Source organism: Mustela lutreola, chromosome 5 (assembly GCF_030435805.1).
Source record: "Mustela lutreola isolate mMusLut2 chromosome 5, mMusLut2.pri, whole genome shotgun sequence".
Taxonomy (NCBI): domain Eukaryota; kingdom Metazoa; phylum Chordata; class Mammalia; order Carnivora; family Mustelidae; genus Mustela; species Mustela lutreola.
In genome coordinates, this window is record NC_081294.1 from 167,011,260 (window position 1) to 167,038,567 (window position 27,308).

The 27,308-nt window shown below is 54.5% G+C and overlaps 1 protein-coding gene and 1 long non-coding RNA gene across 4 annotated transcripts in view; both read right to left on the reverse strand.

The window, feature by feature from the left end:
• Nucleotides 1-9,437: 9,437 nt before the first annotated feature.
• On the reverse strand, nucleotides 9,438-12,420 carry LOC131832732 (uncharacterized). Its single transcript, XR_009354148.1, has 2 exons — nucleotides 11,905-12,420; nucleotides 9,438-9,626 (listed from the first exon to the last, which is right to left on the reverse strand). It is a non-coding gene; the product is annotated as an uncharacterized LOC131832732 (long non-coding RNA).
• A 1,876-nt stretch (nucleotides 12,421-14,296) lies between these two features.
• Nucleotides 14,297-27,308, reverse strand: part of SNAP47 (synaptosome associated protein 47) — a 44,681-nt gene continuing 31,669 nt past the window's right edge. For 2 of the 3 annotated variants that reach the window (XM_059176121.1, XM_059176120.1), the window contains exons 4-5: nucleotides 26,927-27,051; nucleotides 14,297-15,623 (exon numbers count right to left, since the gene is read on the reverse strand). In XM_059176121.1, the coding sequence (XP_059032104.1) occupies nucleotides 15,477-15,623; nucleotides 26,927-27,051 (272 nt within the window). In that variant the 3' untranslated portion in view covers nucleotides 14,297-15,476. The remainder of the gene's footprint in view (nucleotides 15,624-26,926; nucleotides 27,052-27,308) is intronic. The other variant, XM_059176122.1, reaches the window with a different exon arrangement.

Below are 27,308 nucleotides of genomic sequence, written 5' to 3' on the forward strand. Positions count from 1 at the left end.
GGGCTTGGAGCGTGTAGTGGTCAGCTGATGCTCACCTGGGCTGCAGGGAGGTTGAGTGTAGACATGCTTGTCTGAAAGGCTCTCCAGTGTGGATGGGCACCTCGGAATCACTCTGTGTGTTTCCTGATCACCCTTCAGGGCTTGGAGGCTGGAAGATGAGGGTCCTTTGCTCCCCAACCCTGATGCTTCCAGCAAATCTCCCTCATAAAGGGAAACAGTTCAACACCCGTCCCCTTCCTGCCTTCCACACACGCTGGGTTCCAGCGGCTGGGGGATGTCACCGGAGATCTGCACAACCCAGTCCATCCCCAGTGTGTCGCTTCCTGGATGCCCTGTGTCCACTACGGTCCACCCGCTACTCAGCCCACAGCACTCTGTGCCTTCCCACTATGGCCGTCAGCTCACTCCTGTACCCTCCCGGGACTCTGGAGGGCAGGGTCTAGACGTGACACATGTTGAGGTGCGTGGCCCACAAAGGAGGGAGCCAGTCACTTTCTCAAGCTCAGAGCCGGTCCTGACCCCTGCAGCCCACATGCATAGCAGAACTGCATTAGCTCTGGGGCCCCAACTGCTGCTCGTCTTTATCAGACTCCGAACATAAGGAAAGAATCAAGCTGGAAAGGAGGTATCATTTCCAAATCTAAGTGGAGGGTTTTGTTTTGGAAACTTCTCCTTTGAAAACCCCAGCAAGCCAGTGCTGACAGGCATACTTTCCTCTGAACTGGAGAGTGCTTTATTTATTCAGGCCGTGCGTGCTCTGGGATGGCGTCTGGAGATAGACATCTGCTTCTGGTGAGAGCCTGCGATTCCGTCGTGCCCGGCACACAGCTAAGTCAGCCCTGCCAAAGCAAGAGACTGGTGGGGGGCGGGCACCCAGGGTGGAGCCCTCCTCCAGGGACGGCTGTCTGCCCTCACTGGCCTCTACTTTATAGGATGGGACCTGAACATGGCCACCCCATTCTCCCTGGGGCCCCACTCCAGGCTGTGAGTCTCTGTGTCCTGCTTCTGCCCTATGAGACCCAAGTGGGGAGCTGGGGCCTCCATCCAAAGTCACTCCTCTCAGGGGCACAGGCCTTGGGAGCTGGACATCAGGCAGCCACCGCCCTAAGTAACTGCCAGGCATGCCCTTGTGGGTACAGATGGTGCCCATCAGACCTCAGGAGGCCCCTCTGGAAGGGTAGGCGAGCCTGGCTGCACGTGGGCTTTGCTGATGCACTCAGACCCTGATCGGCACTTCGTGTCATCTATGGGCCTGCCTGGAGCTCACCCTGGACACTGATGTCATTTTGCTGCCTCCATCCTGTCCTTGCCCAGGTAGCGGGCAGCCCAGAGGTTGGGCTGCTCAGGACTGGGACCTCGCCAGACACCACAACCAGCATTAGCAGGAGCCTGCTGGTCTCACCCAGGCATCTGCAGGGCTGAGGGACCCTGTGGAGCACAGCAAGCTCCAGAAATACCCAGACCCCTGGGCCTCCATCTCTCCCTGCCTCTCCCCTCCCCATGCACGCCTGTGCCCACAGACAGTGGGCAAACTGACATGCGCAGTTACTGACCGAGCTCATTCCCATGCATACTGGAGGGGGCTCCAGAGCCCACAGTGACCTGCTGTCCCTGCTGGAGGGGGCGTCCAGGGTCCACAGTGACCTTCTGTCCCTGCTGGAGTGGGGTCCAGGGCCCATAGTGACCTGCTATCCCTACTGGAGGGGCGTCTAGAGCCCACAGTGACCTGCTGTCCATGCTGGAGGGGGGTCCAGTGCCCACAGTGACCTGCTGTCCATATTGGAGGGGGGTCCACGGCCCACAGTGACCTGCTGTCTGTGCTGGACGGGAGGTCCACGGTCCACAGTGACTAGCTGTCTGTGCTGGAGGGGGGTCCTGGGCCCACAGTGACCTGCTGTCTGTGCTGGAGGGGGGTCCAGGGCCCACAGTGACCTCCTTTCTGGGCTGGAGGGGGATCCTGGGCTCACGTTGACCTGCTGTCTATTCTGGCTTCTGCTGTAAACACATGACCATGGTAGAAAGCATTCCATTGAAAACATGTCAGACATTTGAACACGTGGGCACATTTCTGTGCATGGGGCTTGTGTCCACCAGCCTCCAGCTTCAGCTCCTGGCTGCCCCTCCCTGGCTGCTGCCAGTTCTGGTCTGGCTGTCAGCCTGCGCTCAGCTGCCCGGGACACAGGAGGGTGTCTTGGGGAGTCCTCTCGCCTGCCAGGCTGTTGCCCTCGAGACGGGCTTCCTCACGCTCCTTCTGTGTCCACGTGGGGAGAGGCAGGGCCCTCTCCAGGGCGGCAGCTCTGCAGGGCTCCTGGAACAGGATAGTGACCTGAGAGGTTGTAGTGGTCCAGGCTGGGGCTCTGAAGGGCAGGGACATGAGATCTTCAGGAGCTCACAGCTTTGTTGTGGAAATGGAGGTTCAGTGGTGGGAAGTGAATTCCTGCAGGCGGCAAGGAAGGGTCCCTGAGGGCGAAGGTGTGTACTCCCTGAGGTATGCGGGCAGTGGGAGCCAGACCACAGATCTGCTGAAAACGGAGGGGCAGACCCCTAGTGCCCCCAGCATCCCTGTTCTGCTGAGCACACAGCCCCTCCTGCTAACTCCGCAGTCCTGAGGGTGCTGGGATGGGTTCTGCAGACATAGCCGGGTGGGCCTGCCCTCATCACCTGAGGTCCTTTCCAGCTGGTGGTCGCGGGAGGGAGTCTGACATTCCCAGCATAGAAAGGGTTGGCTGTGAGCTGAGAAATGTGGGTAACCCACCTCAGGAACTTGGAGCAGAAAGCGGGACGTCGATAAGGAGCCAGATTCTGCCAACAACCTGGGTGTGACCCCAGGAGCCCCGGGAAGCAGTCTGGCTGCAGCCCTGTCTGATTCTGGCATCCAGGGCCATGAGAAAACACATCTGTCTCGCTTCAAGGCACCCACTTTGTGCTGCTTTGTTCTGCAGCCCCAGGAAACTAGCACAGACCCTTCCCGTTGTGGGGCCCCACACTGTGCACACGGCGAGTGGCTGGAGAATTCTGATACACACGGGAGAAAAAGCCCAGGCTGCCTGGAGCAGTTGGCTGTCCAAGAGTGCCAGCAGGTGCCAGGTGAGGTGGAGGGCGCTTGCCACGGTGGCAGAGACCTCCCTCTCCCACCTGGGGAAATCCCTGTGCTGGGGGAGGAGGGGACAGCCTGGCTTGGAGCCCCATGGAAACCAACGGAGGAGGACTCGCAGAGCCGCTCCTGATGGGGTGGGAAGGTCTCTGCCTGTCCACGCTGCAGACTTTCGTGGTTGGGAGCGACCCTGCGGGGGCTCTCGGCCACCCAGGCTTCTCTGCAGAACCCAGAGCAGAGGCCAAGCAGCCTGTGAGGGCATGGAGAACGCCGTGTTGGTGCAGGTACTACCCACTTAGATGGGAGAGACCAGGGGAGACAGGGTAGTGGGTGTCCAGACCGGCTGTGGACAGGCCCGTCCTGGCAGGAAGACCGAGCAGAGAGCAGGGCCCTGAGTCCTAGGACTTGAACCCTATCAGAGCTCGCCCTGTGGATTTCGGGGTTTCCTTTCCTCCCCTGCTCATAGACTCTACTCCTGAGAGCACTTTTAGGTTCGCAGCAGAACTGAGTGGAAGGACAGAGTTCCCACAGATGTTCTGAGCCCATAAATCATAGCTTCTCTCGCTGTCAGAATCCCACGGCAGAGGCGTGTGTTTCCTCTGACAGAAGAGCCCCTGCTGACACATGGTGGTCCCCCTGGGTCCACGGTGTAAGCAGGCCGCAGTCCCGGTGTCCAGCGCTCAATGTGTTTGGGTCCCCTGGGTTCACGGTGTAAGCAGGTCGTGGTCTTGGTGCCCAGAGCTCCATGGGGTCAGGCAAATCCATGCATGCTCCAGCAGCATCGCCCCGAGCCCCACTGGGCTCCCCCGCGTCCCCCAGCACCCACCGAGGGGTGTGTCTCCCATCTCCACAATCTCGCCTTCTCCAGAACGCTGCCTGCACTGGGGATCATAGGGCAAGTGGCCTGGTCGGACGGGTTTCTTTCCCCCAGGGGCACACAACTCTGCTTCTGCTGTGTCTTCTAGTGGTGGGGAGTTCATTTCTTTGCAGCGCTGGTGGTGGGGTGGTCTGGATGGACCACAGTTAGTTGACCCCTTCTGTCCTCTGGATAACTGTCCTTCCTCAGCTACGCCTTCTGTGAAAAGTCTCTCACGGCCTTGACGGTGTTTCCTGGAGCAGAAGACATATGTGTGATGAAGGCCCGTCCTCCCTTACATCCGCTGCAGCTGTGCCCCAGGGCCAGGTGTAAAAGGCCTTGTTGCACCCGAGGCTGTCTGGGTCCCCCCGTGGTGTCTCCTAGTTTTAGCTCCACATGGCTTACATTTGGGCCCAGACCTATTTTTGAGTTAATTTAAGTGAAGGACAGAAGGTCTCTGTCTAGACGTTTTCTTTCTTTGGCCTATGGATGGGCAGCACGAGTTGGTGTGGAGACTGCCTTGGCTTTTGGCTTTTTGCCCACGACCTGCTGGCTGTCTGTTGGGGGTGTCCACCTGGTCTGCCTCTTGTCCCAGGGAGCCCCTTGTGTCCTCCTTCACTGCTTCTAGACCGTCTTGATGGTGGTGCCTTCACAGTGAGTCTCCAACAGTCTCTGGCAGCTCTTCACACCCTGCAGGAGTTGCCTACTCTGAGTCTTTTGATCCTGAAAACACACCTTGTCCTCAACTTGTCGACAACCTCAGAATAAGCTGCTGGGATTTTAACTGGGATTGCACTAAATCTATACATCATGTTCGGAAAGGCTAACATCTTGACAGGATTGGATCTTCTCATCTGCAAACAGTTTCCTCCCCTTTCCAATCCATGTATTTCCCCCATCTTGTTGTGTTACCTAGGGCTTCCAGGATGACGCTTAAAAGAAATGGCAAAAGAGAGCACTTTGCCCACCTCATGATCCGAGTGGGAGATTTTCTGGTTTCTCATCATTAAATATGATGGTAGCTGTAGATGCTTTATACATGTTCTTTATGAGGTTGAGAAACTTTCCTTCTGTTCTTATTGTTCTGGAAGCTGGTTTTTCTTTTCTTTTCTTTTCTTTTTTTTTCTTTTTTTTTACCACGAATGGGAGTTGGAACTTGTCATGTGCTTTCTCTACATCTATTAATACAATCATATAGATTCTCTTTAGTCTGTTGATGTGACGGATTCTATTAATTGATATTTGGATGGTGACCCAGCCTTGCACACCACTTGGTCATGGCATGCAATTATTTTATGCATTGTTGGATTTGATGTGCTAATGTTTTGTTGAGGATTTTTGCATCTATGGTCACAAGACTTATTTTCTGTAGTTCCCTTGTAATGTCTTTGTCAGATTTATATTAGGGTAATGCTGGCCTCATAGAATGTGTTAGGAAGTACTCTCTCTGCTTCTATCATCTGCAAGAGACTGCAGGTAATTACTGTAACTTCTTTTTTATATGTTTGGTAGAATTCACCAGTAAACCCATCTGGGTCTGGTGCTTTCTGTCTGGAATGACTATGAAATCACTGATTCACTTTCTCCAATAGATACATGTCTATTCAAATTGTCTATCTTTTGTAATGTGAGTTTTGGCAGATTTTGTTCTTCAAGGACTTGGTCCATTTCACCTAGATTATCAAATTTGTGGGCAAACTGTTCATAATATTCCTTTATTATCATTTTAATGTCCATGAGATCTGCTCAGCTGTAGGTAAGGTGATTTTCCCCCTTTGGCTTGTTTCAAGAGTTTTTGTCTTTGGTTTTTTAAAGTTTAATTATGATATGCCTGGGTTTAGGGTTTTTCATTCTTGGTTTGCTTTTGCACTGATCTTATTTGTTGTGCTCTAAGATTCCTGAATCCAGTTTGGTGTCTGTAGTTAATGAGGGGGGACATTCTCAGTTGTCACTGCTTCCGTTCTGCTCTTCTTTCTTGCTTCTCCTGGTCTTCCCCACAAATGTATGCTTCACCTTTTGTAGCTGTCTCACAGACCTTGGAGAATCTGGGTTCCTTGTTTTCTGGTCTTGTTTTTCTTTGCTTTCATCTTGGAAATTTCTGTTGACACAGCCCCAAGCTCACAGAATCTTTCTTCAGCTGTGTCCACCATCCCAATGAGCCCGTCAAAAGCATTTCTCTTTTCTGTCATGGTGTTCCTAATCTCTAGCATTTCTATTCCTCTGCAAACTGTTCTTGGGTGCTGCCTACTGTATCCACTAGGGTCCTAAGCTGTTTTCAATTCCTGGTCTGATAATTTGAGCACAACCAGCTCGCCTGGCTCTGGTGCTGCTCTGCCTCTTCAAGCCATGTTGTGTCTTTTAGTGTGCCTTGTGATTTTCTCTTGATAGCAACACATGATGTACCAGGTGAAAGGAATCTCTGTGAATAGGCCTTTACTGATATGGTGAGGGATGAGAAGGGGTCAGTCTTCAGTTAGCTGGACCCGTCACTGGGATCTTCACCTGTGCTCGGTTTCATGCACATCTGCTGGTGGGGCAGATGGCTCAGCAAGCTGCAGGTTATTTCCCTTCCAGATCCCTTCCATGTTGGGAAGACAGGTGGGTGCTCTGGAGTATTTCACATTTTTCTGCCAGAGAGGGGGCAGGAAAATAAGGGGACACTTTCTCTAATCTTTCCTGGGAGAACCTGGTGGCTCCCCACCCCCGGAGTCTTAACTCTCTCTTGTCCACACAGAGCCTCCAGCAACCTGTTAGAGAGTTACGCACAAGGGGGGTGTCTGCTCCAGTAGTTGTAATTCTCTGGGTTCAGCTGTCTTCAGATTTGGGGGCAACCATTTACCCCATGACCTCACTTCTCAGAGGGACCAAAAGAGCGCTGCATTCTCACTTCATTCAGCTTTTGTCTGGCTAGATTTTGGGATGGGGTGGAGACTTCCCAGCTCCCAGTGTGGGTGACCAGAGCAGGAACTATGGTGATGTTTCTAACTTCCATGTTTTTCTCTTGGAGTAGGGACAGTCTGCTGCTCTTATCCTATGCCTGTCCCACCAAGTAGTCTGGAAGCAGGTGATTTGCTTTCTGGCTTCAGAAACCAGAGATGGAGAGGAATGTTGCCCCAGGGTGGCCACACTGAGTCTCCCCCTCCAGCACCAGACTGAAGGGATTCAGATAATGAAGGAGCCAGTGAAATTTAGATGAGACTAGACAAAGTTGTGTAAAGAGTTGAGACTTTTGAAGACATTGGGATGGAGTGAATATATTTTGTATGTGGCATGTGAGTTCAGAGCAATAGAGGGCAGAGTGTAATGGGCTGACTTGTTGCCCTCAAAAAGATATGTCCCAAGTCCTGGTTCCAGGACCCTGTAAATGCGACCTCACGCGGAAGAAAGGTCTCTGCAGGTGCACTTATGTCAAGGAGCTGGAGGTCCTATTGGGTTATTTTGTGGGCACGGGATCCATGACAAGCATCCTCCAGACAGACACAGAGAGGAGAAGGCAGTAACGCCAATGTGGGGGAGATGGAGAGAGTCTCAGGGCGCCAGCAGGTACAGAGGCGGGGAGGGGGTCTCCTCTGGGGCCCCTGAGGGTAGTGACGCTCTGACCACACCTTGGTTGCAGAGCCTAAATTGTTGTTCCAAGCACCCAAGTTCCTTATGGAAGCCCCAGTAACATCACATACCCAAAATTTTTTTCCAGGCTAGGTGATAGGAAGACCCCACCCAGGCTGGCAGTTCTGTGCATGGTGAGGGTTGTGTTCCTACGCTGGCTGTGTGACAAGGGAGCGTGTTCATGGTAGCAGGTCTTGGACTGTGGGCACCCTAGGGTCAGGGTGTGAATTATTTTGCCAAATGTAGAGGTCAGAGAGAGCTTGGACGAGATGCAGCGATTTCCTTTCTCATGACCTGAACACTTCTGAGGGCACACAAAGCACGTGAGGCTGCAGGTTTGGGCACCTCCTAATTTCCTGATTTGGGCTGGTCTGGAAGGATCACGGCATGGTTGCTATACATGGTGTCTTGCTCTGTTCCCCCAGCAATTTCTCCAAGCCCCTCAGTGACACCCTTTGCCTGGGCCATGTCCTGTGTGGATAGGCCAGTTACAAAGAAAGCTGGTTTAGCAGGCAGCCACTGATTCCAGAAGGAAATCAATTTCCTGTGGGATGGGGCATACGAGGGTGGGTTTGGATCTACACGCTGAGCAGCCCTGGTGCCCCATCCTGTGACCTGAGCCCCTCCCCTTCCTTTCCCTCCACACTGTCCTCCCTTCAGGGTCGCTCCTGCTGGCCAGTTGGGATTTCACGTGCAGAGTGGACGGTATCTGCCATAGGCTTCAGGGCTACTCTCGGGCCTCTCCATGAGCTCTCAGAGCAAGACCACACACAGGGGCAGACATGTCTGATTCGCGACTGAAGCATTCACTCAGCACTTAGTGTGGTGCCAGGGCCTAACCCTCTTGACCAACCCCAGCAGTGCCTCTCAGAGCCATTGCCACATTTGGAACCAGTGTCGCATCCACTGGGAAACACAGCCTGTGGTTCCAATGGCGACACCTGAGATTACATCATGAGGCTCTATGTTCCCTGCTTTTCCTTGTTAACCTGAAAAGTGTTTTTGTTATGTTGGTCACCATACAATACTTACGTAGTTTTTGATGCAGTGTTCTGTGAGTTGTTGTTTGCGTATTACACCCAGTGTTCCATGCAATATGTGTCCACCTTAGTACCCACCACCAGGCTCACCCATCCCCCACTACCCTCCCCTCCAAAACCCTCAGCTTGTTTCTCAGAGTCACAGTCTCTTATGGTTTGTCTCCCCCTCCAATTTCCTCCAATTCACTTTTCCTCTTCAACTCCCAAGGTCCTCCGTGTTATTCCTTATGCTCCTCAAACAAGCAAAACCATATGATAATTGACTCTGCTTGACTTATTTCACTCAGCATAATCTCTTCCTATCCCATCCACATTGATACAAAAGTTGAGTATTCATCCTTTCTGAAGGAGGCATAATACTTCATTGTATATATGGACTGTATCTTTTTTATCCATTCGTCCGTTGAAGGGCATCTTGGTTCTTTCTGCAGTTTTTCGCTACATCTGTATCTTTGGGGTAAACACCCAATGGTGCAATTGCAGGGTCATAGGGGAGCTCTATTTTTAATTTCTTAAGGGATCTCCACACTGTTTTCCAAAGAGGCTGCACCAACTTGCATTCCCACCAACAGTGTAAGAGGGTTCCCCTTTTCTCCACATCCTCTCCAATATTTGTTGTTTCCTGTCTTGTTGATGTTGGCTAACTGGTATAAGCTGGTATCTTAATGTGGTTTTGATTTATAAAGAACTCCTCAAACTCAACACCAAAGGAGCAGATAATCATATCAAAAAATGGGTAGAAGACATGAACAGACACTTCTCCAAAGAAGACATACAAATGGCTATCAGACACATGGAAAAATGTTCATCATTAGCCATCAAGGAAACTCAACTGAACTAGTTATTTTATCAGCAAGAATGGGTTTATTCCAGGATAAGACAGAATTGCAATTCCTGACACTAACGATTTCTCATCGGCTGGACCGAAGGGTGGTCGATTTCTGGTAGAACATGCAGTGCATACCTTTTCCTTCCGGGCCTGTAACTGATGACTTTCTGGTTGAGCGTGCTTCTCTCGGGATCTGTGATTCTGAAATGACAGCAATTCGTGCACCCCTTCTGGCCTCCCTGGCTAGCATTCGAGTCAACTTTAGGGACTCTTCCCTTCATTTTCACTTTCTTGCCTTACAGTTGCTGCCCCCACCCTCCCCAGGGCATCTGGGCACCTCTACGCAAGGATCAGCCTCACCAACTTCTGTGCCAGTGTGTGGCTAGGCCACTGTATGTGGGTGGGGCAGCCTCAAGGGCAGTAGTGTTGGCTCTGTGAGCACTTCCCGGGAGGCCTGTGAGGCCCTGACCCTCCTCCACCTACACCTGGGTTTCTGCGCCCTGCAACCAGAGGGACACAAGCCCTTTGCTCCTTCTTGGGAAGATGCACTTTTCCTAACCTCCCATGTCTGCTCCAAGCAGGTCAATTGGGGAAAGCAAGCCATCTGTCCTTGGCTCAACTTCTCTTCTTAGGGTGAGAGAAAAAGGCAGAGGTGGGGACAGGAGATGGTGAGCAACATCTCAAGGACCCTGCGGAGTCTGGTGGGAGAATGAGCCAGAGGGTTGGTGTGGAGCCACTGCCCTGGGATGGCAGGTGTGCCTGACAAGGCACCAACTGTGCTTGGAGGACATGCTTGCCCACACCTGCTGGAGCCCTGGGCGTGCAGGCCTGGCTGATGGAGTCCAGTCTGCATGCTGGTCCTGCCCACCACTCCCTGCCCCCGCAGCCTAGGGCTGCTTACCGGGCAGCATGGCCCCCCACCATGGACACGGAGCACAGCCCGTGTGGCTCTCCTGGGCTGGGAGGAGCTCCTGGGATCTGCAAAGCGATACCCTCCCTCTGCTCCTGCCTGCCTGCTTGTGCTGAGGAAACCAGGGGCCAGGACTGAGCCGCCCTTCTGGGAAGCAGGACCACCCTTGCCTCCAGCCCTGTGGCTTTTCACTTTCAAAATGAATCAGGGAAAATTACCTCCTGGACAGGCTCACTGCTGTTCCAAGTTTCCAGATGGGTGCCAGAAGTTTGAAATATTATGTGAATGTGGAAATCAGTTGCAAATGTGAAAACTGACTACAATTTGCATCTTTCAAGTTTTACTCAAACCTGTAGCTAATAATTAAACTGGCAGCAGGTGAGAATGGAGGGGGCTCCTTGCAGGTGAGGCTGGTGGTCTCACGCCAGGATTGAGCCCCAACCAACAGAGCTGCCTCCGAGAGGGAGTTTTATCAGACCCCAAACCCAAGCAAGAGCCCCCACCCTGACTGCCTGCACATAGTCAAGTTTTGGTGTGTGTGTGGTGTCTGAAAATCTCAAGGATGTTTGTTTTTTTTCTCTCCTAAAATTTCTGTGTGTGCGGATTTGGGGGCCTGTAGAGAAAACCACTGTAGAAACCAGCACCAGTCATTTCTCCCCTCACCCTCCTCCCCTCTCCCAGCTCTGCCTTTTAAGGGGATAGGACTATTGTCATCGCTACAGCCTCTGAAGCTCGGGGCAGCTGAGCACGGACCAGGAACGTGTGGGGATGTCTCGGCCCAGGCCACACTCGAGTTTGGGGCTGAAGAGGGCCATGTGTCATCCTCCAGGACAAGGCCAAGTGCAGCCTCATAAGGAACACACACCCCTGTGCAGGTGGTGGGCCTGCCATGCATCCTACAGCTTGCGTGCTGGGATGAGCTTAAAATTCAAGTAGTTCAAAGGTAACATCCGGAAAAGAAACATTTCACAACACATGGAATTAATGCCACTCAGATGTCATGGGCAGCTTTATCTGAACACAGCAAGCCCATCTGCTTACAGGTCCAGGCTGCTGTCTTGTAAACAGCCACCTCAGGTGCTGCAATAGGCATCCCACGGCTCAAAAGGTGAAGGAGTTACTTTGGGCCTTTTATAGAAGATATGTGCCCATCCCTGCCCCAAAGCACTGAGTAACTCAGGACTGTTTGCTCTTGAGAACCAGCAGTCTGTCAGCACAAGGCTGGAATAGCAGCTGCAAAGAGTCTTGCTTCTAGCCCAGTTATGCCGAGCAAAACCCAACTTAAAGCATGTTGTGTTTCAGGGTGTGCACACACCTCACAGGGTGACAACGGACCAACACAATCCCACTCATCAGTTGAAAGGCAAACAAATTTTGATGCAGGAACAAAGCACCTGGGGACCTCAACCCCACACCAGGACTGAGTGCCAATGTCAGAGTTCAAGTGCACAACAGGAAAGTAAAACAGGAAGGAGGAGATGCCAGAGGCCCCATTCCAAAGAGCCGGCTGTTGCTGACTATGGTCAGACCAGGATGGTCCTCCTCACACTCCCCAGAGAATCTACTCACCTGACCCAGAGAACTCGGCTCCAGCCAACACAGCAATTCCCAGGCTACCTGAAGATCATAGGAGAGACCCTAAGCCAGACTACTCACCTGCTTCCCCTAGTCCAGCTTCCAGGAGCTATGTTGTGGCCACTCCCAGTTATGTTCTCGACAAGACTCCAAAACATGGAGGCAGAGGCAGGCAACCCAAACCAGGGTATAGTAGGAGGAGATGGAGTGAGTGCACATAAAGAGAAGAGTGATAGGGATAAAGTTAAAGCATCTGAAGAGGGGAGCACTGAAGAGTGCAGTTAGAGCACTCTGGGTGGGAGCAGTAGAGGTGCAGTTAGAGCAGTAGAGGTGCAGTTAGAGCACTCTGGGTGGGAGCAGTAGAGGTGCAGTTAGTGCACTCTGGGTGGGAGCAGTAGAGGTGCAGTTAGTGCACTCTGGGTGGGAGCAGTAGAGGTGCAGTTAGAGCACTCTGGGTGGGAGCAGCAGAGGTGCAGTTAGAGCACTCTGGGTGGGAGCAGCAGAGGTGCAGTTAGAGCACTCTGGGTGGGAGCAGTAGAGGTGCAGTTAGAGCACTCTGGGTGGGAGCAGTAGAGGTGCAGTTAGAGCACTCTGGGTGGGAGCAGTAGAGGTGCAGTTAGAGCACTCTGGGTGGGAGCAGTAGAGGTGCAGTTAGAGCACTCTGGGTGGGAGCAGTAGAGGTGCAGTTAGAGCACTCTGGGTGGGAGCAGTAGAGGTGGAGTTAGAGCACTTGGGGTGGGAGCAATGGGGTGGAGTTAGAGCACTTGGGGTAGGAGCAGTGGGGCGTAGGGTTATAGTACTTGGGGTGAGCAGTTGGGGTGGAGAGTTAGAGCACTTGGGGCGGGAGCAGTGGGGCGTGCGGTTACAGTACTTGGGGTGAAGAGAAGTGGGGATAGAGTACTCAGGGTAAGAAGCAGTTGTGGGAACAGTGGGAGGTGGGGGGTACACCTGGGCTTGGAGTTGGGCTTGAAGTTACTGCCTGGTTTCAAAGTGTTTTGTACTTTTGTGTCTACCATGGAGACGAGCAGTCAGTGCCATAGGTAGGGTTCGGTGCTGAGGCTCCAGGCAAATCGGGTTTGGCTATGGATTTTTTGCCACTGGAAGGGTCTAAGGTGAACACATTGGGGTCAAATCAAGGTTAGTAAATACTATGAGAAGATCCTGATGGACCTTTCTTTTCAACACTCTAATTCCGCAGAGAAACAGAGTGTAGTTTCTATCACTGAGGTGTTTGTGGGAGAGAACAGCCCAGACAACAGCCCTCTAATAATGGTACGATGCCTCAGTCCCACAGATCTTCTCGCCTGGTGTCTAGGGTTGTAAGCATCCCAACAGCAGCAGACTTGCTCTGGGCAGACTCCTGTCACTGGCCAAAGTGTGTGCAGTCCCTGGGCCCCACAGGTGCTGAGCAGTGCCTGTCTTCAGGACAGGTGGACGCTGGCTGGCCTCCCAGCAGCACCCTCTAGCAATTCAGGACAGTGTCACTGATGAGCAGGTTTGTTTCCCCTCGGCTCAGGGCTCTCTCCACAGACGGATATGGAGAGAGAGAGCAGTCCTCATCCTCACTGTGCTGGGAAAGCTTGGGAGCAACCCCTCGCACCAGTGCTAGAGAGGACAGGAGCACTTCTCATTGGGAAGGTTGTGGAGTACAGAGCAAATACAGCAGCTGGAGATGAGGAATAGAATTCAGGACACAGAAAGAGGGAAGAACTGGAAGGACCCTGGGAAGGCTATTCTCTGCGACTGCTCCTTCCTGTGTCTTCATGAACAGGTCAGCCTCCAGAAGGCAAAGTGCTCCTAGATGACTCCACCAAACCTTGGAATGCGACCTTAGTGGAAACTGCCACACAACACAAAGGTGGGCCCAATGAGAGAAGGGATGGGGGATTTCAGAGTGCGCAGTGGCAAAGGCCAGGATGGGAGGAGATGCAGCCATGGGCCCAGGCTCCCTGGTCCCGTCCCCCCCGAGCTGGGAGAGGCAGGAGGGAGCCCCTGGAGCCTTCAGAGGGAACAGGGCCCTGTGACACCCTGCTGGCAGACTCCTGGTCTCCAGACCCAGGAGAGGACACAGCCTGCTGTCCTAAGGCCCCTCATTTGTGGTCACTCATTAGCAGCGCCAGAAAACCAGCTGGGACTCAGAATGCCAGGACAGGGCCTGTGGAGGAGAACCAGAGAAAAAGGCGCCTCAAAGGGTCAGCCTGACAAGGCTCAAGGGCAGCTGTGGGTGCACTGCCCTCAGGGACCCTACTCCAACGGCAGTCTGGAGGAGGCCTGTTCTGCCAGGACAGGGGAAGGGGTCACCTTCTTCTCCACTCTGCCCTGTCTTGTCCTTCTCCGAGGGGTCCTCCCAATAAGACACTCAAAGCCAAGCAAAAAGCAGCAGAAATGCACGTCTTCAAAATATATTCTAAAACTATGATTGCTCTTTTGTTTCTGGATAGAAATGGGGCATTTTAAGAAAAAAAATCAACAGTTTTTAAAATAGGTACAATATGTATTATCTTCACACTTGGCTATAGGTAAGCAGTGAAAAGAATATCCCAGTGTTCGCAGGACAACTTTGAGACATACTGGACTTCAGGTAAAAAGTCACAGTCTGACCAACAAGAAACCAGCCTCTCTGTCAGAGAAAACCAGAACCTGCGACTAGGGAGGGGCACATGCAGAGGAGCCTCAGATGGGAGGCGGGCTTGGGCCTAAACATGGTCCTGGAGAAGAAGTTCTGTGAACACAGAAGGCAGGGTCCAGGTGGGCGGACTCAGAAATCAGCACATTTCTTTCACAGATTTACACTGCCCTTTTACAGCTATCAAGAATAGAAAGAGAAGACAATTCAGCCAGTGGGGATGCTGGCCATGCAAAGCAGTCAATGAGTACTCTGTGCAGCCGGCCTTGCAGGGAAGGGCTGTCCTGCTGCTGTGACCCTCTGAAGCGCTCAGGTATGAGTGGGGAGCCTGGGCCTGCCTAGAGCCGGGCAGAAGGAGCTGTGCCCTGCAGGGAGGGGTCAGAAGGAGCTGCGGCCTGCAGGGAGCAGGGGAGAAGGGAGCCGGAGACTGCAGGAGGCAGAGGAGAAGGCAGCTGAGGTCTGTGGGCACGGGGGCAGAAGGGAGCTAGGGCCTGCAGGTTGCTGAGGGGGGGCGTGGGAAAAGGATCTGGGGCCCAGGGAAGCAGGGGAGTAAGGAGCTGGGGCCTGTGGGAGGCAGCGGGGAAAAGGAACTGGGGCCCTCAAGAAGCAGGGACTTGCAGGAGGCAGGGGAGAAGGGAGCTGGGGCCTAAGGTTGCAGGGGAAGAAGGAACTGGGGCGACCATGGTGGGTGTGGGGCTAGAGGGTGGCCTGCTGGATCCGCAGGCAGAACTCCCCTCTCCGGGGCCTCCTCCTTCCTGCATGTGCCGTGCTCTGGGTCACATCACACAAGCCCCCCACCCTGAGGCAAGCCTGTGCCTTCTGGGGCACAGCCTCTGACTACTAACGGGCCCCTGGGGTGACTCCCGTGTGCACGTGCTGAGAACAAAGTACTCAGGGCAGTGACTGTCATCAAAACCAGTCACTTCTTCGCTCCCCTGTGCTAGGTCAGTTTTTTGGCACGTCGGGTGTGCTTGTCGATGGTTAAGGTGGTCCGGTCAACGGCCGCAGTGATGCCGTCCAGGGCCTCATCCTGCCTCTCCAGCTCTGTCTCCGTGTCCAGGGCGAGACTCTTCAGCTTCCTCAGGATCTGTAAGAGTAGCGCACAGAGCAGGAGGGGCTGTCATTTCTTAAACTCTCAAAAACAGACATTATCTCTTTCCATCACTTTTACAGTACTTTGGAAATTGTGAGTTGGGGGGATGACAAACACTCTGTCCTCCTCTCCTGGGTTTGGGTCTCAGCTCTGCAGCTCACCAGCACTGACCCCCAGGGTGGCACCAACCCCCAGGGAGCTCTGGCCCCCAGAACACACTGAACCCCAGAGAGCTCTGACCCAGGATGGCACTGACCCCCAGGGAGCTCCGACCCAGGATGGCACTGACCCCCAGGGAGCTCTGACCCAGGATGGCACTGACTCACAGGGGGCACTGACCCCCCGAGAGCTCTGGCCTCCAGGATGCAGTGAGCCCCAGGGAGCTCTGACCCCTCGGGAACTCTGGCCCCCAGGATGCACTGAACCCCAGGGAGCTCTGACCCAGGATGGCACCAACCCCCAGGAAGCTCTGGCCCCCAGGACGCAGTGAGCTCCAGGGAGCTCTGACCAAGGATGGCACTGACCCCCAGGACACACTGAGCTCCAGGGAGTTCTGACCCAAGATGGCACCAACGCCCAGGGAGCTCTGACCCCTAGGGAACTCTGACCCCTAGGACACAGTGAGTCCCAGGGAGCTCTTACCCAGGATGGCACTGACCCCCAGGGAGCTCTGGCCCCCAGGACACACCAAGCCCCAGGGCAGCAGAGCTCAAAGAAAGGTGAGGAATCAGCCCTCTGGCCCTGCTCCAGGCCACAGCCCCCCTGCCTCCTGACAAAGTCCCTGGGGCACTGCTTGTTCTTCCAGTCACAGAGCAGTAGGGAGGGCTGGCCCAGAGCACGAGCATGACCCAGTCCTGGGCTTCATTACCTGTCTACACCCATGTCCGGACTGCAGAATGGGATTTAAAAGGAGAAGCCAGCCCTGTTTCTTGTTGATCTGTAGAAAACACCTCACTACACCTCCACATGGCTTGAGGGGAGGAAGCAGCTACCAAACACAGCCCTGGGGGCACTGTAAGAAGAGCGGCTAACCCTGGAAAAGCAGGCCCCTCAGCCTTCTGGGGACTCACGTCATGCTGCAGGCGTCTCAGGCACTGTTGGAACGGCCGCTTTCCTGCAAGCCCATCGAGACTACTTGCACTGTGAAATGTGGTGAGCCTGTGCTGAAAAATTTAATACCCTCAAGCTGACAACAAAAAGGAATGATTTTAAGAGGAATCATAATGACCACCTACTTGCAGTTAAGAGTTACTACCTCTTGGAAGGAGAGTTTCAGGCCCCTGGCTGCGTTAGGATGAAGGACCTACAGACTGTGGGTCCTCTCAGGAGTCCTGGGTACCATTTACCAACTCCCAAGGGATCTAGCGGGTACAGCTGCGTTCCAAGTCCGCTGCCCCATGGGGATGGGAGTCAGCAGTGAGGGCCCCAAACCTAATGCAGCCAGCAGCACGCCACACACGGATGTCATGGTCATGGCTCGGCCGGTGGCACTGCAGACTAGGAGCGGCCCAGGCCTAGGAGAGCATGTGGCACCCTGAGGGCAGGGGGATGGCGTGGCCACAGTGCCCGTGCGCTTCCATGAGGCAGCCTTGTGCCACCCACCACCACGTGGACCAGATCAGAGGCAGGGAGGTGGTCAGAGGCTAGTAAGATCAAGCCCTTCCTCAGGAGCGGGGAGGCTGGAATGAGCTCACAAATGCGAACAAGCTGTGAAAACTATGAAGTGGGGCGTGAGAAGCCCCCGCCAAGTCCTGGAAGGCTCCGCTGCACCCGTGCCATGGAGGGTCTGAGGCTGTGTGCAGTCAGGTGTTTGGACACAGGCAGGCTATACCGCACCTCTGTGTGCACACATGGCCTCATCCCTGGGAGCCCCGTTCAGGCGCAGGGACATCTCCCCGACCCAGGCAGCAGGCTCAGACGCCAGGCTCTGTGCCCTCTGGGAGCCGCTGAGTCACTGGAAAACCTGGACGTGGCTCTGGAAAGTACATTGTGGGGTCAGCCGGCTCCGAGGGATGGGCTGCATGACCTCATGTAGGAGGTCTTTTCCACCGCGTTCCTATGACCTCATGTGGCTGAGTCCCAAACGCACAGTAAACAGTCAGCTCAGCACCGTGGGAGGCAGGTCCTCAGTGCTGCTCTGCTCAAAGATCCCTCTCCATCCGCCTGCAGGTCCCCATGCACCGGGCACATGCACACCACAGCCCCGGGGAGGCTGGCCATGGACACAAACTCACACCCGGCTTAAAACCCACGAACGGCCTCTGCCCTGTGTGGGTGCCTCAGGCCGCATGTGCTGTGGACAACCTCTGTGTCCTCGTCAACCACAATGATGGTCCTTCGGGCTCAGTAGGCTCTGTGAGCTGTCAGCACTGTCCTGCTCCAGGACTCACGCTGCAATAAGGTCAGGACACAGGACTAGAGAAGAAAAGGAAACATCCTGAACCCGCTCAGATGAGCAGTGGCACAGGGGCGTGACCCTGTCCACGCAGCTCTGTCTCCTGCTTCCTTGTCCCCACCTGTCCTGAATGAGGGTGAGGGCCGCGGGGCTCTATGAACCCTCAAACGGACTGTTTCACACACTGGGCTGAGAGGGCATGCCCAAGACCCCACGCTCTGTCTGCAGCTGGCCCACAGCACGGCCCAGATGCAAAGAGCCGACACTTGCGTGTCCCCACGTGATGACACAGACGTCATAGCACCGGCACTGACAGGAATAGCACACGTCCCTTAACAAGGCAAACTGACCTTCCCAGGGATCAGCAGCCGTTCAGACAGCCCCGGGAAGGGGGCTCGAGAGCCTGGTTTGCTCCTGGAGCTGAGAGCAGCTATGGCAAAGGTCCCACGTAACCAGGTGGTGGGTATTAGAGAGGGCACGGATTGCATGGAGCACTGGGTGTGGTGCAAAAACAATGAATACTGGTTACAATGAAAAGAAATTAAAAAAAAAAAAAAAAAAAAAAGGTCCCACATAAGGAGAGCAACACCTGTGACTTTAGATTCTCCAACGCTCACATTCTTAACGGTAAAAAAGAAGCATTTCTCAAAATGCTTTAAGTATTTCTTTAAGTAATCTCTACATCCTCACACGGGGCTCGAACTTGTGACCCCAAGATTAGTCGGCTCCAATGGAGCCAGTTGGTGTCCTGCAAAAATGAGAAACACCGCTGGTGTGACCCAATCAGATAAAAAGTCATCGTCTCCACACGAAAATAACACAAATAATGCATGAGATTGGTCCTTTGCTACTTGATGAATGGTGTGCTCTCTGCACATGTCCATAGGGCTCCCTGGCTGAGGGCCCTGCTCTGGGATGGCCCCACTATCCCCCGCCCAGAGGAGAACCACCATGGCCCACAGGTGACCCACTCACGCACAGACACGCAGCAGTAACAGGTACTGCATGCACTCCCTTTGTGAGCAAGACCAATCAACTCTAACCCTTCATGGAGTCTGGGGCATCCACACAGGGCTCGTCCCCGCCGATTGGTCCAACTGCAGTGCTGTCTCACCGGGACCCCCCCTCCCCCTTCAACGGTCCAACTGCGATGCCATCTCATTGGGACCCCCAACCCTGTCAATTGGTCTGACCACAATGCCGTCTCTTGGGACCCCTTCCCCGTCCAATGGTCTGACCGCGATGACATCTCATTGGGACCCCCGACACTGTCGATCAGTCCAACCGCAACGCTGTCTCACTGGGATACCCCCTCCCTGTTCAATGGTCCAACCATGACGCCGTCTCATTGGGACCACCCCCCCCAGCAGCTGTGAATGCCTCACACTGCACCTGAAATGACCTCACAGTGCAAAACCCCAAGGGACCTACATGGCTCGTGAGTCTGCAGAGAGGACTGAGGAAGCTTCCAGCTAGGGTCCCTCTGAAGCACTGACTGGTCCAGCGCTTTTCCCTTTAAGGAAGAACATGGGTGGAAAGAATGGGGAACGCCAAGTCTGGCCAGACCGTCACGCAGCTGTGACTTCTGCGGCCCAGAATGACAAGCTGTCCAGTCATCAGTGTGTCAGGCTGCCAGACTCTGAAGTATCAGCTGGCAGGAGGCTGTGCGCTTTCTTCCTGGAGCCCCTGCCTCGCTAGAAGTGGGCCTGCAACTGGCCCTGTCTGTGGATGCATCTACCCCCACACAGCACATGCACAGAGCTGAGGGGGAAGCAGCGCAGACTCTGTCCTGGAGCAGCATCAGGAGAGAAACTGCAGAAATGCTCAGCGATCTGGAGCCTGAGGGCCGCAGACGTTCCACCAGGTCTGCGCACGGATGGGGTGCGTCCGAGACCAGAGGCGGTGGGGACATGTGCATCTAGAGAGCCTGGGCTGGAAGCGGGACAAGGTCCCCGGGACAGAGCACACACTCCTGTGGTTTCTGCTGCCCTGGCCACACATGGTGTGATGGCTTCTACCTGCCAACAGCAGACACAGCAGACGCAGAGACGTCTCCGTTGTGTGCATACAGACGGGGGAACGGCTCCTCCATCCAAGGAGGTACGCTCACTGAGGCAGATGTGCTCAACCACACGTGTGCCCCTCGGGGAGGCCGTCCCAGTGTGGGCTTCGGGGAGCCCGAGGTCCTGGAGGGCTCTGCCTTGGGTGTCCACCACGTACCTGCAGCAGGGGAGGGCACACAGCATGTTCTCACGACCCTGTAGTGTGCTTGTGGCCTCACCCAGGGTCTGAAGGAAGACGTTCTGTTCTACTTTGCGATGAGACTCCAGGATTCAGAGCACTCCTATGTTCACAAGAAGCACCTACAGTGAGTTTAGCATGAGCTAGACTGTCTGCCCTCATTTTGTTTTGCAGCTGACTCACTGGAAAACTGTGAATTTTCTTGCAGTGAGAAATTAGCAACCATTTAAGAACAGAGCTGGGATAAATCAAGCTGTCTGCACGTCCAAACAGTTCTACCAGTTGGGGCCATTAAGTGCTACAGAGAAGGCAGAGAGGGAAAAAGTGGCTTCCAGCACAGTCAGAATTCTGGAGACTGTACAGAACATTCTAGGCTACGATATGTCACATTCAGCACTCATAGACCACCCCCACGTCCCACCCGTCCCTTCGGCTGCATTCCTGCAGGCCACAAGGGCCATCTGTGGACAACAGCACAGGCTTCCTTCCAGGGAGGCCCCTGCTGCGGCCCCTCCTCCACAACCCTCCGAGCAGCTGTAGGGGAAAGCTGACGCTCCAGGTCCCCATAGCACTGCATTCCCAAAGCCAGACTCTGAGCATGCAGTTCTCAGGGATCTGTCGGCCCTCACTGCAGCTCCCAGTGGCCTCCCAAGGTCCAGACACAGCCAGCATATGGTGAACACCTCCCAGGGCTAGAGGGGGACACTGGGGACTGGCCTGCTCGTTACCAGGTCACGATGGGTCCAAATAGGATTCATCCCAGAATGTAAGAAAATAGATGAAAGTCCTAAAAACCACACATCGCACTGAAAGAAATTAAAGAAGACCGAAACAGTGAGGGGGTCCTGTGTTCCTGGATGAACAAGATGCCCAGACGCCTCCAAGTGACCTACAAAGTCAACGCAATCCACATTAGGTTTCCAGCAGCCTCTTTACCCGCCCCAGAAATGGAAAAAAGGATCCGCAAATCCATTCAGAACTGCGGGGAGCCATAACAATCCTTTTCTTTATTCGTGTGAGAGTTGAAGCAGGGAGAGCTGCAGAGGGCAAGGGAGAAGCAGCTTCCCTGCAGGGCGGGGGGCCCAATACGGACTCTATCCCAGGACCCCAGGATTGTGACCTGAGCCAAGGCAGGCGTCTGCTTCACTGACTGAGCCCCCCAGGTGCCCCGGAGGAATCCTGAAAGAGAAAAAGGAAGCTGGAAGACTCAATTCCCTCACCCATTGCCGGCGGGAATGTGAAACGCTGTGGCCGTTATGGAGAGCAGCCTTGCTGCTCATGAAGTCCACGTGGAATTATCCCAGAATGGAGCAATTCCACACTGTGCATGCTATGTGCCCCCGAGGAGCAGAGACATGACCCACAGATGCCATGTGTCATGTTTGCATGACCGCTGCAGACAGCGAGCCATCCTGCAGTATGCACTACTCCACTGTGAAAGGAAAGACAGATCAGCTTGAAAACACAGCGGGAAGTGAGGACAGCCAGGCATGGACGGTCATGTGTGAGAGAGAGAAGACCATCTGGGGCGGGGCACAGCACAGCGCTCGTATGCCATCGCTGGGTGGAAAGGCAGTAGTCACCACCCTAAAATCAGCATTCTAGAAGACAGCCAGGCGCTCGACAGTAAGACTCCCGCACAGCAGAGGTGAGCACTTCAGGAAGATGGGAAGGCGTCCGCTCCCTGGCCCTCAGAGGCCCTTGCGCTCCTCCCGCTCTGAAGATGCTTGCTGAGTCATGACAATCTCTGGAACCCTAAGGCCCCTTATCTGGCACTCCCACCCTGTTCGTCTTTCTGGGACAGTAGAGGGGACAGGATGTGGTCCGTGCCTTCACGTGGTCCAGCTTTGTCCCAGCTCAGTCAGTGAGGGCAAGGGCCCACCAGCCCAGACAGCACACAGGCCTGCCCTGGAGTGGGGGCCACAGCTGACAGAACGTGAGCCCTGAAGCAGTCCAGCCCAGGGGAGGGGTGCACAGGAAACCAAAGGGGGCCGGGGCGGGGTGGATGGGGGGGCGTGACAGCAGGCTCAAAGCTACCAGGGACCACGGTAAGGGCACAGCAGATGGGAAACCCACGACGTTGTCCTGTGAGTCAGTTTGCGTCACTGTGGACGTTTCTGCAGAAGGCAGAGACTGGCCCAGGGAGGCACGCGGCCCCCCCAGGATGTTGGGGTTGACAGGGCAGGGCTTATCCTGTGACACATGTCCTCTCGCTGAAATGTCAACTGTCACAGATGTCATAAACTACAAGGCTGCTCCTGGGTCATCCCCATGACCCAGGCTCTTCTCATGGTTTAATAGATGACACAGGACAGGACGAACACTTGTGAGTAACACCTGGACTGGTATTAAAGCCACAAATACAAACACTGACAACCTCCTCCCCTTTTTACTGTGCCCCGAGAGTAATGAAAGGAACGAACCACCTGGAAAACAGCTCACAGGACCTGTCTCCCCTGCCTGGCACAAAGGTGAGGATCGGTGGGTTTGTGGACACGAGTGGCTCTTCGCATAGCCCACTCCAGCAAGGCACCTGCATGCCCTCCCAGGGCTGGAAGGCATCAGCCCTAGCCTGCACTCTGACCCACTTACCCGCACAGCCAACCCCTCTTCCAGGGACATGTCAATCTGGAATGCCTGTCCTGCCATCGCTACAGATGGGAAGCACGGTGGCAGGCTCCATGGCTGGCGTGATACCCCGGGACTCTGCGCGGGTAGCCATCCAAAAATCCGAGCTCTGTCGTCCCTCCAGACGTTAACATGCCCAGACCATGGAAAGTGCGACACAGACAAGACATTAATTTTGGGGCGAAGAACAATGTGTTAAGCCCGATGCTCTTGGGTCAAGGCGGTATGGGAGAAAGGCTGAGAAAGGATACACGGGCACTAGGACAGGCTTGAATACTGGGTATAGACAAGGGAGAGCAGAGCTGACGTGAAAGGAATTCTACTCCTCCTACACGGGAATGAGACACTAGTTCTGCAGAATCCCAGCACACAGCCTGCACCAGCAGGAGAAGGCACAGGCAGAAGGGATGCTGGTCCTTGAGCTGCTCCTGTGCTCCCTCCCGCCATGAGCCCTACCCTGTGTCATCTGTGAACCAACCCTCAGTCTCCCTGCTGGATCCTGGGCTCTGTGGTTCCTGCTTATGGAGAATCACACGTGGATGGCAGAATGCCTGCACTGCCTAACCACAGGTAAGTCCAAAACCACGACCTGAACCCTGGGGCCCCGCGCTGCACCCCCGCCATGGGGGCTGCGACCCAATGCCCAGGGTCCCTGTGTCACCCCACCACAGAGGCTGCAACCCGAAGCCCCGGGTCCCCGTGCCACACCCCCACCATAGGGACAGCGACCTGACGCCCCGAATCCCTGTGAAGGACAGGAGCGCCTACTGTCCCCTGTCCTGTGCCGTGCTCAGTTTCTTCAGGTCTGGGGTGCGGAAAGGCAGAGGCGGGACCGGACAGAGCAGTGAGGGGAGAAAGTCTGGAAGAGAAGCTGGGGACACTGGGATGCCCTGAGGCAATAGGAGCGACATAACCAGGGGACAGACACAGATTTCGTAACAAAGCAGCAGCAACAGCTCTAGGGCAGGACAGGCCAGCACATCAGACCAGAGAGGGTTCAGGGCGCTCTGCCAAACCCATCCCAGCACATCCACTTCCTTTCCGGCCGCCGACACCGCACACCCTCCCCATGGCTGGTAGACGCTGCAATGACGGCTGTCCGGGGCTCTGTGTGGTGGGAGCTGGCACAGGCAGGGAGCACACTGGCCCCGGGGAAACCACAGCCGTTCGTGTCTCTCAGCATCCTGCTGCAGGGCAAGTCACCAGGACCCACTTCCACGTAAGGACGGTAATGGCATCCACCACAGAAACCACAGCTTGAACATGGGGGGCGCGGTTCTTGCATTTCTGTTTTCCCCAGAAATTTACCTCATTCCTACTTATGCTAGAGCTTCAAGTGCACAGCTAAGAACTCTTCTCTAAATAGGAAACATGTGTTTTACCTCCAGAAGACAGTCTCTGGGCGAGCCGGACAGTCCTGCAGGAGGAGGACGGGCAGCGGCCGATGTGAATCCCTGCTCTCCCGTGGCAGCCCTCCCCGACCCCACGACTCAGGGGTCACCACTTCCCCAGCCTGTGTTCAGTGTCCTGACTTGCGGCCTCTGCTGCGCCCAGTACAGACACCAGAAGGCTCAGGGCTGAGCCCACGGTCCCTCTCTCGTGGACATAGCAGCTTGTATTTTCATCACGACCGCTGCCGTCTCAGCTTCTAGGGCAGAGACGGCCGGTTTGACACAAGGGCCCTCTCAAACTGCACAGCCATCACCAGAATTTACAGAGAGAATCCTGACATCTCCCACACAAAGCCATGGGATGCCTTTGCACAAGGGTGGGCAAAGGGTCCTCAATCCCACCAACCTGAGGCATGTTGGCTCGCATCCACCCTCAGGAGAAGGGGAGCATTTCCTGCAGAGGATGAGGGTTTCTCAAGCCCCGAAGACATGTTCTGGGGTTAGTAAGCTGCAGAAGCTGCAGGCTGCAGCGAGAAAGCAGCGTTTTTGTGGGTCGTCACTCAGAGTGACTAAGTTAGACCGGGGAAAGAGTGACAAATCGTGCATATTTAACATAGCCCATAGCAAAGATGAGTGCTTTTTTTCCAGAAAGGAAAGGGCCAAGCTTAAAGGAGGCGATGCTGATGCAGACAGGTCAGGAAGACTTCTTTAAAAACGTGGGAAGACACACAGTCCCCCTGTGCCCTGGTGGAAGTCTGCAGCACCATGATGACAGGGCCTCCTCACGTAGAGCCCGGATTTGCAGAACCCCTGAGCAAGGAACCAGGGGCAAACCAAAATCTCAACGGAGAAACAACATAGTTTTCCCTACAAATACACCGAGAAGCAAACGGCAAGGACAGAGGGAAGCCATACCCTAAGACAGTCTTCGCTGAGTGGCCGGCACAGGCCTCAAGTGGGCTGTGAGCCAATAAACATGCAGCACATGTCCCTGAACCAGACTGGTGTCTAATGACCTGAGGCAAGCACACCATGGCGTAGGGCTTTTTAAGAGTTCTACGTCCTAGGGGCGCCTGGGTAGCCTCTGCCTTCAGCTCAGGTCATGATCTCAGGGTCCTGGGATCAAGCCCCGCATAGGGCTCTCTGCTCAGTGGGGAGCCTGCTTCCTCCTCTCTCTGCCTGCCTCTCTGCCTACTTGAGATCTGTCTGTCGAATAAATAAAATCTTTAAAAAAAAAAGAGTTTCTACGTTCTAAAGATGTGCACGGAGGATGCGTGAGTGATGAGACACAATGTCTAGGCATCTACTTCAGAATTACTTGAAAAGGAAAAAGAAAAAGCACTGAATCATCCAGCCCTAGGTTGAAGAGAACCTAAAAGTAGTTCTATCAAACATTGTTTAAATTTCTACTTGCTGGACACAAAGTGGTAAGCAGCCTCAAGAATCCACTGGCAGGCCCTTGAGAGAGATCTGGGAGAGTGAGCATGCTCCGTTTTACGTGTACCTGTGGAGCCATGCCCACACAACGACAGGCCCGCAACACACACAGCACGCACATGGACACACGCACAGTACACACATGGATAGACACATGGACACACACAGCATGCATGCGGATACACACAGCATGCACATGGACACACACATAGCGCCCACATGGATAGACACATGCATAGCGCAGACACATGCTTAACACTCATGTGGATAGACACATCCACAGCGTGCACACAGACATGCAACACACACAGCATGCATACAGACAGACACACGCACAGTACACACATGGATAGACACATGCACAGCATGCTCACACACAGACAGACCCGCAACATGCATAGTATGCACATAGACTGACATACACACATGCACAGCATGCACGCAGACAGATACACACAGACACACACAGTTCACACATGGACAGACATATACAGCATGCACATGGAGAGACATACACAGACGCATGCATGGTACACACATGGATGCATGCACGGCATGCACATGGACAGACATACACACATACAGTACACACACAGACACAGACATAGCATGCACACACGGACAGACATGCAACATGCACAGCACGCACACAGACACATGCACAGCACACACGTAGACAATTACACAGTATACACACGGAGACATACGCACAGCATGCTCAAACACGGATACACATGCACAACATGCACACAGACATACCTGCACAATACGCACATGGATGCATGTACAGTATGCACACAAACACACACATGGACAGACACAGCATATATACAGAGCACACACATGTGCACACATGTACCTCTACCACACACGGGGACGGCACACACATACACACACACACACACACAGAAAGCCACCATGTGCCTGCATATCCCACACTCACAGCCCACATGTACATGGGCATATGCACACATTCTAAAGGGGGATGCAGCCATAGGCTGACTGCATGTGCATGCCAGGAAACACAGGAGCTTCTACTGGGCACCGTTCTTGCTCTATGTTCTCCAGCTCCAGAGAGGAGAACAAAGCGGGTGGGCACACGGCAGGCCCTGTTGATGAGGGGCCAGCATCACGCAGCGGGGAGCTGTGTGCAGGCAGGAAGGAGCCCCATGCAGGGGCATGGTGACCCTGTGAGTACACAGTACCTGTCTTAGCTCCTGGGCATCCCCCTCGGAAACCAATGGCTCACTCATCTGCGGTGGAAGCAGCTGGGCCTCCTGGCTCGCCAAGCAGGGCTCGCGGTGCACAGCACGGTCCATCAGCCCAGATGCTGAAATGGAAAACCAAACGGCAATGACATCGTCCAGAGGTGTGAACCACGTGAGAACTTTCAGACCTTCCCATGGGAGGCCATCAGGGCTCTCTGGACAGACGCAGTGTTTCCAGCTCACCCACGGTCTGGCAGGGCTTAGCTCTGCTATGCTGAGCTGGGGTAGGGGCTGCCTCCATGCCCTCGGACCCCTGTCCAAGCTGCCTCCACACCCTGCGGGCACAGACTATAGTCTGGGTTTGGCTCCATAACTGCTC